Source organism: Cololabis saira, chromosome 3 (genome assembly GCF_033807715.1).
Source record: "Cololabis saira isolate AMF1-May2022 chromosome 3, fColSai1.1, whole genome shotgun sequence".
In the NCBI taxonomy this organism is placed as follows: Eukaryota; Metazoa; Chordata; class Actinopteri; order Beloniformes; family Belonidae; genus Cololabis; species Cololabis saira.
The window spans coordinates 28,540,691-28,558,684 of NC_084589.1; the positions used below are offsets into that span (position 1 = coordinate 28,540,691).

General features: G+C 39.8%; 1 protein-coding gene across 3 annotated transcripts in view; it reads left to right on the forward strand.

Annotated features, from left to right (window-relative positions):
• The window catches only part of clcn1b (chloride channel, voltage-sensitive 1b), a 36,678-nt gene that overhangs the window by 3,821 nt on the left and 14,863 nt on the right, over nt 1-17,994 (forward strand). The window contains exons 1-7 of one of the 3 annotated variants that reach the window (XM_061717058.1): nt 2,039-2,131; nt 7,919-8,147; nt 10,693-10,824; nt 10,970-11,098; nt 11,251-11,384; nt 11,746-11,823; nt 16,694-16,772. In XM_061717058.1, coding sequence (XP_061573042.1) covers nt 2,078-2,131; nt 7,919-8,147; nt 10,693-10,824; nt 10,970-11,098; nt 11,251-11,384; nt 11,746-11,823; nt 16,694-16,772 — 835 coding nt within the window. In that variant the 5' untranslated portion in view covers nt 2,039-2,077. Of the gene's footprint in view, nt 1-2,038; nt 2,132-5,784; nt 5,868-7,918; nt 8,148-10,692; nt 10,825-10,969; nt 11,099-11,250; nt 11,385-11,745; nt 11,824-16,693; nt 16,773-17,994 lie in introns of those variants that run through there. The other 2 variants (XM_061717057.1, XM_061717059.1) reach the window with 2 other exon arrangements.

The window sequence follows — 17,994 nt, forward strand, 5'->3', positions numbered from 1 at the left end:
ATGATTGGGATGTAGGTGATTAAGCCATTCAATTTTGTACTATATCGCTGTCAGTGGATGTGGTTTTTCAATTATAGACGTAATCGTACAGTAATAATGAAATCAACAAGCATTACACCGGCCGCGTTGAGATAAAACGCCATGTCGTGAAATAGTGTCAATAACTTGTCATTGTTGTGTGTAAAGGCTAATGTGCTCCATCTGTCCGTGCAACAAGCCTCCTGGGAGAGATGGGGCCGAAAACGACACAAACAGCGTGAGAGAGAGGGAGGAGCGTGGCGAAGTGTGTCACTGAACATCGGGTCACGCTGCAGCTAAAATTATCGACGAGTAAGGTTTCACCCCGGGGGTGGGGGTGCTGGATCCACCAAGACAAGGGGTGTTGAGAGGGAAAGTTTAAGGGGGGGAGAGGGAGGTAGAAAACAAACGCCTGCCAGGCGGGTTCAGACCCAGGTGAGACGGCTCGGAAAAAGAGATTAAGAAACTATCCGTGGCATCGAAAAATTCAGGTTTCAAGTGTACAAAACCTTTGCAGAAATAAAACAACAACAACCCCCAGACAAACAAAACATTTGTGCTGCCAGCTCAGATTCCCATTGATTAATGTTGATGGGGAGAGCAGGGCCTCGATCACAAGAAAGTACATGAGTTATGTCTGTGATGGCAGCTCAGAATGAGTAACCCGCGTTACCGTGACGTGATGTTCTGGTGCTGTATCAGCCAACGTCTGCGCAAAAACCACAAGAAAGATTGAGTCATCAGTTTAAAGGATAAAGCTCTTGTTTAAATTCTGCTTTTATTTTCTAACTATGTGGATTCCCCTCTACAATTTAGCTTAAAAAGGCAGGGTTGAACAAAAACTATTCTTCATCAGTACTGTGAGATGGAACTGAAACTGGAAGAATCAAAACTAAATATTAGGGGCAGGTTTGCGGAAGGAGGGCCTGGTTTACACCACACTGAGGACATTTGTGCAAATTCCATGTTTCTCTCAACTTATTTACACTTTAATACGTTTTAAATTGCAAATTAAATAAGCTTTTATTTTGAAATATGTACAATGTTGGGCTGACAGAAGGTCGCATGAGAAATAAAATTGTCTTAACCCCTTACAGGTACCATATTTGCTCAGTTAGAAATACAGTTTATGGTTATTACAAAAATGTTGAAGTGAGACCTATAGGGGGTAAAAGTTAAATCTGTCAAATTTCTCAGGTCAGTTCAAAAATCCCAAAAAGCTCCTTCCATCCATTTTATTTCATTTTACTTTATTTTGCTTACTCATTAAAGGGGATCCTGCTCTTTTCTCATCACATATCAAGTGTGCTGCACCAAGACATCTTTCACAGATATTTACAGCAACAATTCTTTATTCAGGCAAAGTTGTTTTCTCCAGAGATAAAGTGTCCAGTACCAACCCTCTGTTTCTGAAGGTTCATGATTTGAAAACTACTGCGTCACCACATGAAGTGAAGCTATTTTAATACAATTTGTTGGAGTACAACTTGATGAAACAAAAAGAAGGATATTAGCCTGAATAATCTGCAGTCAACCTGATTTAGGTGAGGCTTAACTAAAGCATGTCATCAATGTTCAAGGCGAATAGTATCATCCACCCTGTCCCAGAAAGTGTTAATACAGTTATGATCCCCTCTCAGTCAGCAGGTATCATTTTCATACCTGAAGCTCGTGCTCGGCCTGCCTGCTATCGTTTATGATCGCGCTGCAGGATCAGACGTCTGCCCCTCTGAATTAAGAGCTGCTGACAATTTATTGTCAACCCACAAGTGCCTGTATTAACCTCAGTTGCGTGTGTGTGTGTGTGTGTGTGTGTGTGTGTGTGTGTGTGTGTGTGTGTGTGTGTGTGTGTGTGTGTGTGTGTGTGTGTGTGTGTGTGTTAGCTCCAACACTAACTGCTTGCTAGATACAGGATGGAGGCAGGTACGCAGGTACGGTGTGTGTCCGTCAAAGACAGGAGAGGGCAGATGTAAGGCACAGATATCCAGAGGGGACATTACTGTACGTTGCAGTCAGGCAGCAGAGTGATCAGCGACTTGCAGGAGGAACGACGGAAAAGATGAGGGAGCGCATCAACACCTTCGAGACAGTTCTGAATGTAGACCAGTTTCTGGTAAGGCTCAGAAGGTGGTATATTGAGTTTTCTTTTTAATCATTGGAACTATTTTACAAGAAGTGATGATTTCTATGAATGAGGAAGGAAACAAATCTGACAAACTTTCAAATCCAAGTCGTACAAACCAGGTTTAGACATTTATATCTTCGTTTACTTGGTATGAAATTTGACTTTGGACTTCAGTGTAAGACATGGTTTGGTTCAATTTGCCTTTTGCCTGCATTCACTTGCCTTAATTAGAACATAACAGCTTGAACCGTGTTTGGATGAGACATGGAGATGTTATGATACAGGTTAATTAGCGTGTTCATGTGCAGACACGCTCTTGTGGAATGTGTGTGTGTGTGTGTTTGTTGGTTGGAAGTGTGGTGTGTGTGTGTGTGGGAGGCTTATCTGATCTGTCCATCAGCAAGCGGGTCAGATTTTATCATTAACCTTGTGAGTCAGGACAGGGTTATACTGTTGTAAGGCCTCACTAAGCACACGTTTTGCATTTAGAGCAAATACAAACTGCATAAACACAAACTTGTCCACTGAACAAATCATAAGGACACACTCAGACATTTATGAATATGAATATCTCTCTGTCTCTCCCTCTCTCGCTCTCTCTCTCTCGTGAGCTATTTAGGAATGTGGTGTTATTACTCTTTTCTTTTTAATTAACGTTCAATGTCATACTGCCCTTAAACCTTTCAATCTATTAGCAGTGCTGGCTGCAGACAAGGCTCTCCCTCTATTTCTCTCTGCAAAACCTGCTTCTGCATTTGCTTTCTTTTGAGCTTTAGTTTTCTTGTTTCCTGGTAAAAATGACCTTGTTGAATACGTGTCCGAACCATAAATCTGTTCACAGCTCCTGCCGGCTCATCAGCACGATTTAAAAACACATCTTGGTAGTTTGCATTTTTACAATAATAATTGTTTTTCTTCTTGCTGCTGAGGAAGCTCAGGTTCTTATAAAAGTTCTCTTTACATTTAACGAGAGGTGCAAGTGTCTCCGATGTGCAGTAACAGCTGACTGTGTTCAAATATCCATAGAGAGATTAGAGAGAAAAGTACTAGAAAGTAATAAGAGCAACAAGGAAAGGAAAGGGGAAACTGTCTAAAAGTAGATTAGAGGAGAACGAGGGAGGGGGGTTTATATCCCGGCGTTACTGACCAGCGGTGGGAAGGTTATTCACATACTGTACATGAAGCCAAATGACCACAGCATCAATAGTAAAAAGCGTGAGAAAGTTCAGGAAAAGCTCATCACTAATGTACGTTTATGGCCTTGTGTGCTTCAGTGTGTAATGATGACGAAATATAAACACAGGTTCTTAGAGATAAAAACAGCAAAATAATCTGAAGCATGAATAAATCAAGGCATCCAGTGGTCTTCTCATGCTGTCAGTTCTTTGTTCCTGCAGTTTCAGTTCTATTTTTTTTTTTAAGTAGTATGGCCTTTTTTTAATTCATGAGTAACAGGTATGGCACCATCCAGAAATGTTCTCCTTTTCCTTTTTGATTTACATGTGCAGCTATAATTTCCACTAACCCTCCAACTAATGAAACAATTTATATAAACTTACAGAACATGCACCGTTTATGTGTGTGTACATATATATGTGTGTTTGCGTGTGTGTATCTATGCATATATGCATATATGTATGTATATGTATATATATTTATAAACTTAGCACAAAAAGTAAGGACATTTGTAGTGGGTAGATTATTTCTTTGTTGTAACAATGTTTCTTGGCAATTAATCCCATAGCGTTGGAAAACCACTTTATTTCCCTTTTGGTGCCACATTTGTCAGGAACATGCATTTGTGGGATGAACAGCAGAGCTGAGTATGTGGGTTGCCCCATGAAAAATTTGTCAAATCTTCTCTACCAATTTTGCCAATGACCTTGGTTTAGTATTTGGCGGATTGGATGACTGAAGTATGAAGAAATAACACATATTGGCAATTTAACAATTTATCCATTTGACGAACAGGACTTTCAGTAGCATGTGGAAGAACCACACACAGCCTGCCAGCTCCTCATGCTGGTCACCAGCCTGGTCACACACTGCTGTGGGATGGAATCCCATTCGTCTACCAGCCAACGAGGTTGTGTTGGTCACTCTGGCACGAAGAGCAGAGGTCAGGACTGCTGGCAGGCCATTCCCTCCTCTCCACTCCCAAATTCTGGAGGTGGTCTCTGATAAACCCTGTTCTGTGGGGGCGAGCATTGTCTTCTTGGAGGATAGAGTTCGGTCAAAGACTGTGTGTAGATATGGAATTGCCACTGGAATTGCCTCCAATGATGATGAGTCTTGTTTTTCCAGCGAGGGAGATGCCACCAAAAGATGTAACTCAGAGAGAGAGAGTCTGTTTTGGGGTGTGAGGGAGTATTACACAAAAATCAATCAATAAATAAATTGTAGTGTCATGTGTTGCTCTATCAGTGGAATTAACTCCCTGAGGTGATCAGGACCAAGTTTGTGTTTATATGTTCAATGAGACGGATTTTTATTTTTTTTTTAAAGCAAAAATAGATACAGGAAGTAGAAGTGATCTAACTGGACCTCCACAGACTCTGCTTTAAGCTACATTAGCCACCGGCTGCCACCACAAAGCTGTGGGTGCTCAAGCTGCAATGTGGGTAATAGAGGCACTCTCAAGGAGAAGCATGGCTTTGGACAAAAGGCTTAATTGGAGTTGTACTGTTTTAAAAAGACACAAAGCAAGTCCAGGTGTGTTAAGTGTGGGTCAAACTCCAAAGTGTTTATCTGCACCTACTTTATCATGTTGATGGTTGCTAGGGCCTGCGGTGGCCATACTTCCACTCAGCAAAACATGATAAACACCCTGAATGTTTTTCTAGAGCATCGCAACATTAAAACTGTGGTGTCTTCTTTATGAAGACAGTGCTGGTGTTGACATATAAAAACCACTAATGCCGTACCTGGGTTTGGCACCCATCTTATAATTGTGTTACTACCACCTACTTGATCATAAATACTTATCAAAATGACCAAAGATTTTTTTCCACCATCTCCTCCTGCTGTGTTTCAACTCTGGGAGTCTTCTGGATCCAGCTTTTTTCATACTGCCCATGGTTTCTCTTTAATGAAAATGTAAATATGTTCTGTATGAAGCACAGGCATTGCGTTAGTGGGAAGGATGCACAGGAGACAGAAGCAATGCACGCACCATTTAAAAACATCAATTAATGTACCATGCATGACCGTGGGAGGACGAGTAAACCATAAAAACTCCAAAGACGCCCATGTTTTTAAATGAGTCCAAACACGGGGGTGTGAGGAGTCATCTCTAAAGAAATGCCAAGCAGAACATGTACACTGAAAAAAATGCTAGATAGAATCATCACTACAGCACAAACAAAAATGATGCTGTTGTTTCACAGAAAACACAGAATGTAGAAGAACAACGTCAGGATAATGCTAATATTTAACTTGTCCCCTGGTCCTCGTCACTGACGAAAAGCATATGAGGTAAAATGTTTGAGCAGTATTTCTTTGCCGCTCTCTGGGAACAGTTCACATGTTCCTGTTGCCACTGTCCCTGGTTTTGACGGCGTCTGGTGCCAGCGGCTGTTTGATGAAGTTGATGGATTAGTGCTTTGGTGTTAATGTGTAGTGCAGCAGTGCTGGTGGTGGCGAGGCTGCCTGCGGCGCAGGGCAGGAGATGGAACAGAGACGGAGCTTCAGCAGCATCAAGCCAAAGACAGCTGATGAGGAACAGGTAAAGACGTGAGGAACAAAGGCTCTGTCTGCTCCGAGGGTAAATTGGCTTTACTTATTTGTGTTCATTCAGAGTAACAGTTTGGAGATGGCAGACTTTATGAATGATTTTCTTTTGTACATTTTACAATGTACCGTGGGATAATATTTGTTTATCTAGAGTCTTTAAAATGGCCAATCGTAAAAACTGATTTGAACCCAGAGTTAATAACTTTTCTTTTTCACAATTGTGCTTTTGTTCTTTTAAAATGATAGATAACAACAAACACAAACACAACAGATTGCTTCATCTGTGCTAAGATTTAGGAATAATAACATTATTGATTCATGTTGTGAGCTTATCTTTAATCAAAGGAACCAGTTTCTTTAGTCAAATATCCATCAACTCAAAAGGAAAATGACACCCCCCCCCCTCCAAAAGATATTAGAAAGAGCTTTTTCAGACTTTTTTTAAACAATTGATTCATAATACTTAACCGAAAGCAAAATCCTGTACCCTTAAAGAAGAACATACTGCCTTTTTATATGATATTTGCACCATTGTGAGCCCTAAGGCTTTTAAACAAGTCAGTCCCAGCTTAGATTTTTGTGATGAATTAAATCTGAGAGCTTTGATAGGAAAAGATCACAATTTCAATTGATTCATGACTTTAAGCTGCACTTACTGTCCTGTGGGCACATAAAAGTTGAAAGAAACCCATTAAAGGAAATACTGCAAGGGTATATCCAGAGTTTGAGGAACTCAATGTTTTGTTTTAATTCAAATATTACAAAATTCACTGCACATTCATTCCTCTGATCTGTTATTGAAATGCTACTACTTATTGTCTAATAATATACAGTAGGCTATAAATTAGGAGAAAAAAACATTTAAAATTATTCAAAATAATTCAAAATAGAAAATAGAAAAGATTACTCTTGACTCATTGCATCCTTTTAGTTGGGGCCTTTTTGATGAGCATACGTGGACAAGTGTATAAAGCTGTTCACACAGCTGCATTATTTTGAATAACAATTTGGGGTTCGTAGTGTTTAGCAAGATTTAAAATAACCTGCCAGATGAATTGGAGGCAACAAACATTTTCAAAAGCCTCCAGCAGTAATTGCATGGCCACCTGTTATGTGGTGCATTCATGTATTAATTATAAACTTCTATATTAGTCACTTTGTCATGCGGTTGTATTAAGCCATGCAACTCAGTGCCGTGGACTGAAGAAAGTCTCTCCAAAAAACAAGTTGCACTGGCTCCTCCTCTGTCAGCCTGTGAATATTTAAGCATTTTCACAGCAGATGAGGTTGCAGATTGTTGCTACACCTTTATTTCATGACTTCAGAGGATAATTATGCACTTGTAGCTGAGCTTCCATCCTGCAGCGCCTCATGGTTGGAGGTATCGGTTCACCTTTCCTGCGTGAACATGAGACAGAAATGCATGGCAGTCAGCTCTCCTTATGATTTAGGTCGTGTGGTGGATGCATGGAGGCTTCAGTTGCACTTGTTGCTCTGCACCAGAACCTGCAGGGTTTTACACGTTCTAGGGTTTTTGACAACAACAGAGGTCCTGTTTTCTGACTTAGCAAGTACGTGTGTTTGGCAGTGTGTGTGCATGTCTCTTTGGTTGTAGGTGTAAAGTGCACACATAGTGGGTACGGGAAGATGTGGAATGGCCTCTCCTCCAGGATCTCCTCCTGGGGCTCCTTGCCAGCCTCCTCCTCCTCCACTCAGGGAGGGTTTTTTTCCGTTCTCTATGCCCATTTTGTCTATTTATGTCTGTCAGAGTATTCAGGCTGGTGTGTATCTCTTACACACATGCTGCACATTCCCATCTCTTTCTTGTTATCTCAAGACTCTCTGCTCTGGATCTAGTTTTATCCCTATTCCAAGTCTCGGTTGTCAAAGTAATTCCCCACCTCTTCCCTCTCTGTCATCCCTTCTCACGCTCCTCTTCAGTCTGACGTCTGTTTTTGCTTCTCGAAAATATGAGTAAAATATGATTTCTGAACTATGCCTATCATTTCTGAATGATTTCTCTCTGTTTCCCCTGGGTCACAGCTGTATGGTGAATACAGGGAACAGTTAGGAAACTTTGCCCGACGGGAGGCCGCCCGTCTGCTCACAGAGAGACAATGGAAAAGACAAGCAGAGGACAACACCACAGCCACGGGCCGCAGAGGCCGCGGCCGAGGGCATCATCATCATCACCATCATCCTGCAGGCTTAGAGTCGCATCTAAGCAATTCTTCCTCTACCAAGAAGCCTCGTCCCTACTCCAAATGCCAAGGTATACCTCATTTTGACGTATTCAGGTGCTACCCACAAACTCCTTTCGACGAATACAGTAATATCTTCTGTGAACAATCTGTTTTCCCTCAACCACAACATTGTTTTATTACACAGCTCAGCAGAAACTGATCATTTATGTGGCAGCTTCAGTTTCTGAATACTTCGCACATTATGATTTTACAGGCAAGATGACAAGGTCATAAAATATGATACAGAGTGTTAATGCCACTAGGACTTAAGGCAGGAGAATTTTAAGCATATTGAGATCACGTGTACGTTGCTGTACCACAGCCAGACAGAAAAACAGGCTTGACTGCTGCACCTCATTTCATTTATTTAGTTAGGAAATTGGGATTTTAATGTAGCAAAAAGCTTATGTCCATGTCTGCAAACACTGCTCATGAAGAAAATTAAACAGTTAACACATTTCTTTTTTTTAATTATTGAGTTACGGTTTTTGAATTCACAATACCAATAATGTTGGATTGCTGTTTTAAGTGTAAATAAAACAAAATCTAAAGATCTCAAACCCACCCTTCATTTGCAGTAGAACACAAATGTTTTCCATTTTAATGAAAAAAATAACTTTGCAGTTGTCGCTGTTGGTGATGGGGGCAACGTCTTGTAAAAAAGTTGGGACATGGGGAACAAAAGGCTGGAAATAGTTACTAAAAAAAAAAAACTAACACACTTGGAGGAAAATTGTACAACTAATTAGGTTAATTGCCACCAAGTTAGTGACATGATTGAATATAAAAAGAACATCTTGAAAAGTCTCTTAAAGGTAACGTGATGTAGGTTCATCAATCTTTTAAAACCTGCTTCTGAAAATTGTAGAAAAGAAATACTCTTCCCAGGGAAAAATCCTGACATTTTCAAATATCTTGTGATCTACAGTAGGCCTACATAATATGATTTCTCCAAAGAACATGCAGAAACCATGGTGTGCATGGGACCAAGCTGAATTTTTAATATGGCATACCTGTGATCTTCAAGCCCCGAGGCTGCACTGCAGTAGAAACAGACTTGACTGTATAATAGAAATCACTTCTCTAGCTCAGGGACACTCGGCTCACCGTCACATCCACAAGCGCAGGTTAATGCTCTTCCAAGCAAAGAAGCCACTTCTGGACATGATCCAGAAAATGCTGCTGTTTGGGCCAAAATTAATTTAAAAATTGAGTAAAGCAAAACAGAAAACTTTCCACTAGCCATATGAATCAAAATTTGGAAATTTTCCACTTCCATCATTTTAGAGCAGCATACGCTTTTTTCCACTTAACATCTTTTTTAAGGAAGCCCTTGCATCTTTCGGCAAGACAATGCTAAACTGCATATTGCATCAATTACAAAAGCATGACTTTGTAGCAGAAGAGCCCAGGTGCTGAACCGACCTCACTGCAGTCAAGACTTCACCAACTGAAAACATACATAATGAAATAGAAAATAAGAAGACATACACCCAGGACTGCGAAATAAAACAACCCACAAACGCCTGAACATGACCAAAAATCCAAAATCCTGAAATGACACATGGAAGTATAAACAGTACGGGCCAGCAGGGAGCAAGACAAGATATACTCAGAATGCTTGATGAGACACAAGTGCAGACAATCAGAGCAGATGGGAACAAGGGAAGTCAAGACAAATCATAAACACAGGGACATGGGGTTTCAAAAAACTGTGACATAAACTCAAAACTGTGACACAACATTCCTCTCCCAAACCACAGATGTATATGGACTGTTTTTAAAAGAAATGTGGATTTTACACAATAGTCAAGCTTTGCTGCCATTGAATTCAAAATTGATTCTTTTTCTAAAGTTGGTTCATTTTTTGTTTTTCAAAATTTGCTTTTTCTACAGTATTGTGACTAATTTTTTTTTTTTTTTTTTTTTGCATATATATATAAATGGTCAATACAAATTTGGCAAAAACTTGAAAGCCACATGTATATGCATTTAGATCTTGCAGCAGAGGTTGTTTTTTTTATTTATGGGTTTATGAGATGTGGAGATCATTGCATTTTGTTTAGATGTACACCCTACACAGTGTCCCACAATTGCTATTGTTGATCATATTTGTATATAATCTTGTAAAATTAGAAAAAAGGTACATTAAAATAGTCAAAATCTCTGGAAGTTAGCACTTTAAAAAATCCTCAAAAGTTGCCCTTTCCTAATAGCAAAAGAGAAGTTTGCATTAAGGAGTGAACAGTGTATTTTCTCTTTGTAGGGTTCAGACATAATATTCAATCAAACATGAACCTATTTAAAATAATATACTGCGCTTAGGGACCAGTCATTTTAACATTTGTCTTACTAGAGACAGCCTGTGCTTTGTATGAACTTCTTACTGAGACAGAGCATGGAAATGTGTCCTGTCTCAGACTAATTTAAAGGTGTTACTTTTTACCCTGACTTGCAGCCATATTCATGGTAAATTAATCCTCACTGGAGAATCTGACAATAATCAACGCTCAGTAATTAAATCAGGAGATAAATCTATTTTGAAACATATCATTATCCGTTTCGTTGACCTAGATTGTTTGGCCCGTGTCCGGCGGTACATAGTGACAAAGATGGGAGACGATTGGATTTTTTTGGTTCTTCTTGGGCTGACGATGGCTCTGGTCAGCTGGAGTATGGACTACGCCAGTGCCAAAAGCTTACAAGGTACCCCCAGACTCATAATTATGCCTGTTGTCAGATTTGCAATTTGATAGTGCTGGATCGTTCTGCTGCAGAAAATGACTAATACTTCTCCGTGTTACTGCACCCAATGTTCTTCCTCTAATTCTGCTTTTCTTCTGTCTTTCAGCATACAAATGGATACATGGAGAGCTTGAGGGCAACGTGCCACTGCAGTACCTTGCCTGGGTTACATATCCTATAATCCTTGTCGTGTTTGCGTCCCTCTTCTGTCACCTGGTTTCCCCACAGGCCATTGGTTAGCTCTCTATCACTTCTCACCCTTTTGTATCTCTTTTTCAATTTGTAAAATTGCACATCATGCATCTTTACTTTTATTTTTTACTGAAACCACCATGCTTTTCGGTTTTTTGTAAGACCTCCTGTGTCTTTCCTCTCTTTTATTGAAAGGTTCTGGTATCCCAGAGCTGAAAACCATTCTAAGAGGTGTAGTCCTGAAGGAGTATCTTACCCTCAAAGCCTTCATAGCCAAAGTTATTGGCCTGACTGCTGGCCTGGGCAGTGGGATGCCTGTGGGGAAAGAGGTAAACAGATCCGTCCTGTACGTTCATCCTGCATCAGCACCATCGTCTCATTTAGTTCATTCTTCATTAATAAATCAGCTCTTTTATTTCAAGTCTAGGGTGTAATATATCATCTTCTGTCACATTTTCCCTCCCTGTCTCACCTCGTGAGACTGTGGCCAATTATTCAAGTCTTCAGCAAAGGAATACATTTATATTTCCCATTACGGCAGCAGGGCATCTGTCACATCCAGCAATTACTCTGTGATTTATCTTTTCTGAAGCAGCATGTCCCAGTTCAGACTATTTGAAAACAATGCTCAGCGTGGATAACTTTACATGGTCCTGATCAGTGTAAGTAATGTCTTCCCATCACTTCCAGGGTCCTTTTGTCCACATTGCCAGCATCTGTGCCGCTGTGCTGAGTCAATTCATGTCCATTTTCTCCGGAGTCTATGAGGTAAGCTGAAGCCCTGACCAAAACAAGTTACTTTACTTTTCTAACCAAAGTCTAAATATGACTGTTTTGTATAGGAGGAATGTATTGTTTTCTGATGTCACTAACTTTGATATCTTTTTTTTGTAGTCACAGGGTTCCCACTGACTTTAAAAGACTTGATTTAAATTTTTTTTTCTTTTAGCTGACAAAACATTGTAGCGATAATATTTAGTCCAGCGTGAAATACCTATACAACTGTATGGGGTACTACCTCAAAATTTTCTAAAGCCTCCTAAAATGCTGTTTATCATTACAGAGAGCATTTTTAAATTGGTTCAGAAATGACATTTTTCCATCCCCTATTTGAACTTAAATGATAATAGCTATCATCATTTTGTAAATGAGTTAGTAAAGGTCATTTAAATCACACTTTTTTGTCGGATAAAAAAAAATTTAAATACTGTACAAATTAAAGAAAAAAAATACAGATATAAAAAACAGCACAGAAGAAGTGCAAACAAAGGGTCACCATCAGTACCATCCCTATCTAAAAGTATGACTAAGTAAGAAAGTTTTTAACTGCTTTTAAAGGAATGAAGATATGAATCAATGCAGTTTAAAACAGACAGAGTCAAGGTGAAACTGACTGTCTCTGGCTGAATGGCCTGAGGGTTTGAAATGAAGAGTACAGCTCTGTGGAAAACACTGAGCTGGACTATGCGCAGCCTTGAAAGTTAACACCAAAACTTTAAAAGGTTTTTTCTAAAATTAACTGGCAACTAATAAAGACACAATAAAACAGGAGTCATGTGAGCTCCTCCGATGGTTCCAGTAAAGAGTCTGGCAGCAACATCTTGTACAGTCGAAAGATGATTGATGGCCAGAAAGAAAGTCAATTAAAAAGCCCAAATAATTCCCTTCAATTCAATTTTATTTTATTTATATAGTGTCTATTACAACAGAAGTTGTCTCTAGGCGCTTTCCAGAAACCCAGAAAATGATAACAAATAAGAAGATATAAAATAATAGATAACAATAAAGCAACCAGCTGTGATTCTGGCCTCCTGTGAGTTACTCAAGAGGAAAGAGGAGCTTCAAACCAGCAGTTAAGGGGACGATCTAAACATCGATTGGTTGTCTTAAACTCCTGGACAGTCTTCAGTTCTAAAGGAAACAATGTTGAAAACAGGAAAAACTGAAAATAAAAAATAACAGCTGATCGGGTTTCATACTGACAAACAGAAGGAACAACCCTCCTTTGCGGTGGTAAAAACTGCGAGTTGCTCCGATATTTTCATTTTTGTTTTGATGCATAACTAATACCATTGTTGCATCCTGAAGCTTCCTTTTGAACGCACAATAGTTCAGTGTTTATGAAAATGTATACATGAAACATTCAATTTCATGAAAACATGTTCAGAAGAGAAACTTTTTCACCTACCAGTGCATTTTAATTTGAGATAAAGTTTCACAAGAATGTGTGTACGTACTCTCTTAAACTACAGATGAAGAGTTGTATAAACCTAATCAAATAAATTATAACAGTGACATGAAGCTACAATATAAAGATCTGAGGGGGGAAAAAATAGTTAAAAGATGTCATAGAAGTTCAATCCCAACTACAGTCATCCTATAATCCATAATCTAGTTTTTGTTTTAAACACTTTATTAATCCCCCAAAGAAAATTATAACAGTTCAGTTCAATGTTATTTTGAGTACATCGGCTTTAGTGCATCATAAAAAGAGATGGAGTCAACAACAAGCAAAACAAAAAACAATTTACTATGTACTGGGCGTGTCCTTACAGCTCCAACTATTGTAGTTCATCAACAACTCATGGCCGTATGAAGCTGACAAATTACAGCTGCATGAATCCAGCCCTCTCTGATAACATGTTTAGTGTGCTAACAGGGTAGCCTTACATGATAACACTTTTTTCTAACATAAATATGAGCAAATTAATTTTGCATTGTTAGGGATTTTTTATTTTTGTTTATACATTACAGTAAGACTGAGGCAAAGATTTTAACTTCTTTGTTTCTCGTTAGCATTTTGTTGCTCCTGGGTGAAGACATTTTCGGGTGACTGTATTATAAAAACAACAACAACATCAACAAAAAAAGCCAACAACAGTTAATGCTTTGATGTGTTCGTTGTTATTGTAAGTAAGCTGGTGTTAGCAATTAGCTCCAAGAGCCACGGTTCCTAATAAAAGTATCACAGAGCACCTAACATACACACGGATTTTTAAATTACCATCACATTCACACATTCATAATTACATAATTTTGTACATATTTTTGCAAGTCTTAATTTATAAATGTTTTCATCTTTTTCCTTTACAATATTTTGAGTAATAAACAAGGCCTGTCAGGCTGGAGTGGTGAGGACCCAGATGCAGGAGAGCGAGAGGCAGGAGTTCAACAAAAAGGGTTTATTTTACAAAAAAGGCAAGAACCAAAAACCAAAAGTGCTGCTTGGCAGGATCAAAAGTCACACAGAAACAGGGATAAAAAAACTAAAGCAAAAATTTGGCAGGACACATGGAGGAAAGAAACAGGATGGTACCACAAGGAGCAAGGGAAAGACAAGACCAGATATACACAAGGGGGTAACGAGACACAGGTGTGAACAATTAGGGCAGATGGAAGACAGGCGGGGCAAAACAGTAACACAAACTGGGGGAAATGTCAACCACTGACAGGCCTATACAGTGTTTGAGTTTGATTTCAGTCTCAGACATTCAGTGAAACACCTTTAATGCTGATAAATAAAAGCCAACAGTGGGAATCCCGTGACTTGTTTCCCTCTGTCTGTCTTCGTCCTGCCCAGCTCCCGCTCTGCCCGCCCTCTCTGGTGTCTTTGTTTTTATTGCCCCCTCAGCCCTGGTCTGTGGTGGTGTCTCGCTGTATTAATAGTGTGACCATTATGTCTGGCATGTGTATTAACAGTGACCTCCCGTGTCCCTGTCTCTCCCTCTCCCCCGCTCTACCTCTTTAAATCCACCTTTTTCCCCTTGGCTTTCCCACTGATGCCTGCCTGCGTGTCCCCCACCCCCTACCCCCCTACCCCTAACCCTCACCCCCCCAACTCTACCTTTATAATCTCAGAATGGCATTCATAACCAGGACCTGTTGGTGTGTGCGTGTGCCGTGGGAGTGGCCACCTGTTTCGCTGCCCCTATAGGAGGCAAGTCCCAGCCTGCTCAGTCAGACGCAGATCTCCAGTCAGATTTGGCCTCTACCAATGTGCAGGCTGATTCTGACTCCAGACCTGCACGCTGCATTAGAACTGATGGATGATACTGAACAAGTAGATGATTATAAACATATCAATCAATAACACTGTACCCTGGGTTATAAGATTTTGAAAACATAAAAAATGTCTTGAATTTCTTCATCCATCTTTTCTATAAACAAATAACTACAAATATGGATTATTATAATGTGAATAATTACACATCCATGTCTTGAAGTCAAAACAGCAAACATGCGCACACCTAAAACTGATGGTGTACTCCTGCTAATATCTAATCTAATCTATCAATGCTGCTTATAATTTTACCATGGTGACTGCCTGTGTGAAAACCTTGGCCCAGGATGTTTTTGAACAAGTTTGGACACAAAAGGACATCCTGTCAACAAGGACAATTCAAATGGGACTTAAATATGCCATGGAGGGTTAAACTCGAGGCAAAGGTTTACAGATCACTACGTACACAGGAGAAGCCTAATTTTACACTTATCATGGTTGCAGATGACATGTTTCAGGATTAATTAATTTAATTAGTTTAATTTGGATAGACATAACTTCAGATTCACTACAGAACTTTACATCTCACCCTACACTGCACGGAGTACAGTCGTACCACTACATAGCTTCAGATCCACTATTATCTAGCATGACGTCTAAAGTCATGAAGATATGATAGCTCCATTATTTGAGATTGACCCATGGCTGACTTAATTCACAGTAGACATTTAGCTATCTTTTGTTTGTAATTAGGCAATAGAATAAAATCAGCAATGTGCTCATCTGTGTTTGAGACACAGATGAGCCAATGGTTGATTTACAGGTCTTACACAAGTCAATTCCCACATATCCACATAGACATGATGCTGACCTCTTGACAGCAATAAGAAGAGCTGCTTATTGTCTTTGACTAGACTTGAAGTAGAAAAGCGAGAGTGAAGATAGTTGTCCAACAAGCAACAGGTCAAGGATGTGGAAGATGCGACAGAACATCCTTGACCGTGCTTGAGCAGTCCATATTGGCCAAAGCTTTTTTAATCTGTATGCATTAATGTATGAAGCAAACATTTATCTTGGAACCATCTTTGAATCTGTGAGGTTGCCAGCATATAGTATCCTAATTCCTTTGAACCAAAGATTAAAAGCACACATTTATCATAATTACTGTGTAATTACCAGGTCAGTAATCACCAACTGAAGCAATTCATTTCTGCTACCAGTTTTGTTCTGCTATCAGTTGCAGGGAGAGCTATCCGTGAGCAGTATATGACCACTGTTTTTTTCTTTTTGTGAATGCTGCTGTTGGCATGTGCATTCCCGCTTTGTATCCTCTTGTAGTGTAATGTTCCTCCTCCTTATCACCTTTATTATCACACTTCAGCAAGTCTTGTTTATTCACTTTATTTCATTCTGCTCCCTCACTGTCAATTCTCCTCCTGTCGTTCCCCATCCTGTCTCCTCCACCTTGATCTTTTATTCTCTCCTAAAAAAACTCACTCTCCTGTCTTACTGTCAACATGCTTGTCACCTTCATTTTGCCCTCTCATCATCTCCTCGCTTTCATCCCTCATTCTCTATCTTGCTCTTTCACATTCCCACTGTATTTTCCTCTTCCCCTTCTGTTTTCTGTGTCAGTAGAATCCTTATGGTTACACAGATATACTGACTGTTGGCTGTGCCGTGGGAGTGGGATGCTGTTTCGGCACTCCACTAGGAGGTACTGTACAACTCGCACACTGTCTCTCTTCTAAAACTACTGCACCAAACATCCACCTTCAAGGGGTATAACTGTGATGAAGCATGACTTTTTGACTTCCACCTGAGAAGTGTTGGTCACGCAGCATATAAAAAAGTAACCCCCCCCCTCGATTCATCTATTATCTACACCCGCTTCATGCTATTCAGGGTCGCGGGGCAGCAATGGGATCAAAACATAACCTTCTCCTCCATCCATTATCCACCCCTTCCTGATCAGGGTCATGAGGGCGTGCTGGAGCTGCCTCTACTTAACTGTCGGTGGAAGAAAGATTGGGACAAAATGTAACCACTAGAAAAAAACAGACAAAAAACAAGAAAGTCTGAATTGCTCATTTATTAAGAAAAAATTTGATATTTGGGAAACTGGAAAAAGGAAGGTTGGTGCGAACAATAAGCCGTTGGAGCGTTACAATTAAAAAATTTAAAAAAAAATAAATAAATCTTCCACCTTAAAATTGTGTACCGGTATATTGTTTTGGGTTTCTTCCTTCTCTTTGGAGAGGTTAGTAGCAGAGTTGGAAAAGAGCTGTCAATCAGTCAATCAATCCAACTAAAGACGTGGATTGACTGAGTTTGATTCATTCGTCATTCATTTGTCCTGTATTTGCAGATTTCCCAACTAATGTCTTTTTTTATGTTGAAACAGTTTGATTATTGTATGGTGCATTCAGTGAAAAGAAAAATATTCAAGGCACTGTTTGGGATTTGGATGAAAACTTTTGACTTATAGATATATCAGTATTGATTATTCATGTTGAAACCTACGGTTTTCCTGGAGCCTATCCCAGCTCAGTACAGGAGAAAGGTAGGGGTACAACCTGGACAGATCGCCAGTCTATCACAGGGCCAGCGGGTATAGAGGATGGATGGATGGATGGATGGATGGATGGATGGATGGATGGATGGATGGATGGATGGATGGATGGATGGATGGATGGATGGATGGATGGATGGATGGATGGATGGATGGATGGATGGATGGATGGATGGATGGATGGTTGGTTTTTCACAAATTAATGATAATCAATGAGAAATGTCTGCTTGATTTAGGCAATGAATATCCCTCCAGGTTTGAATATGTTATTTAAACTTCAAGTAACATTCAGAAAGATCAAACTGGGATGGTTTCTGGTCCCTCTCCCACAGCTGACTTCCGTCTCAGTGGTTTTGGAACCAACATT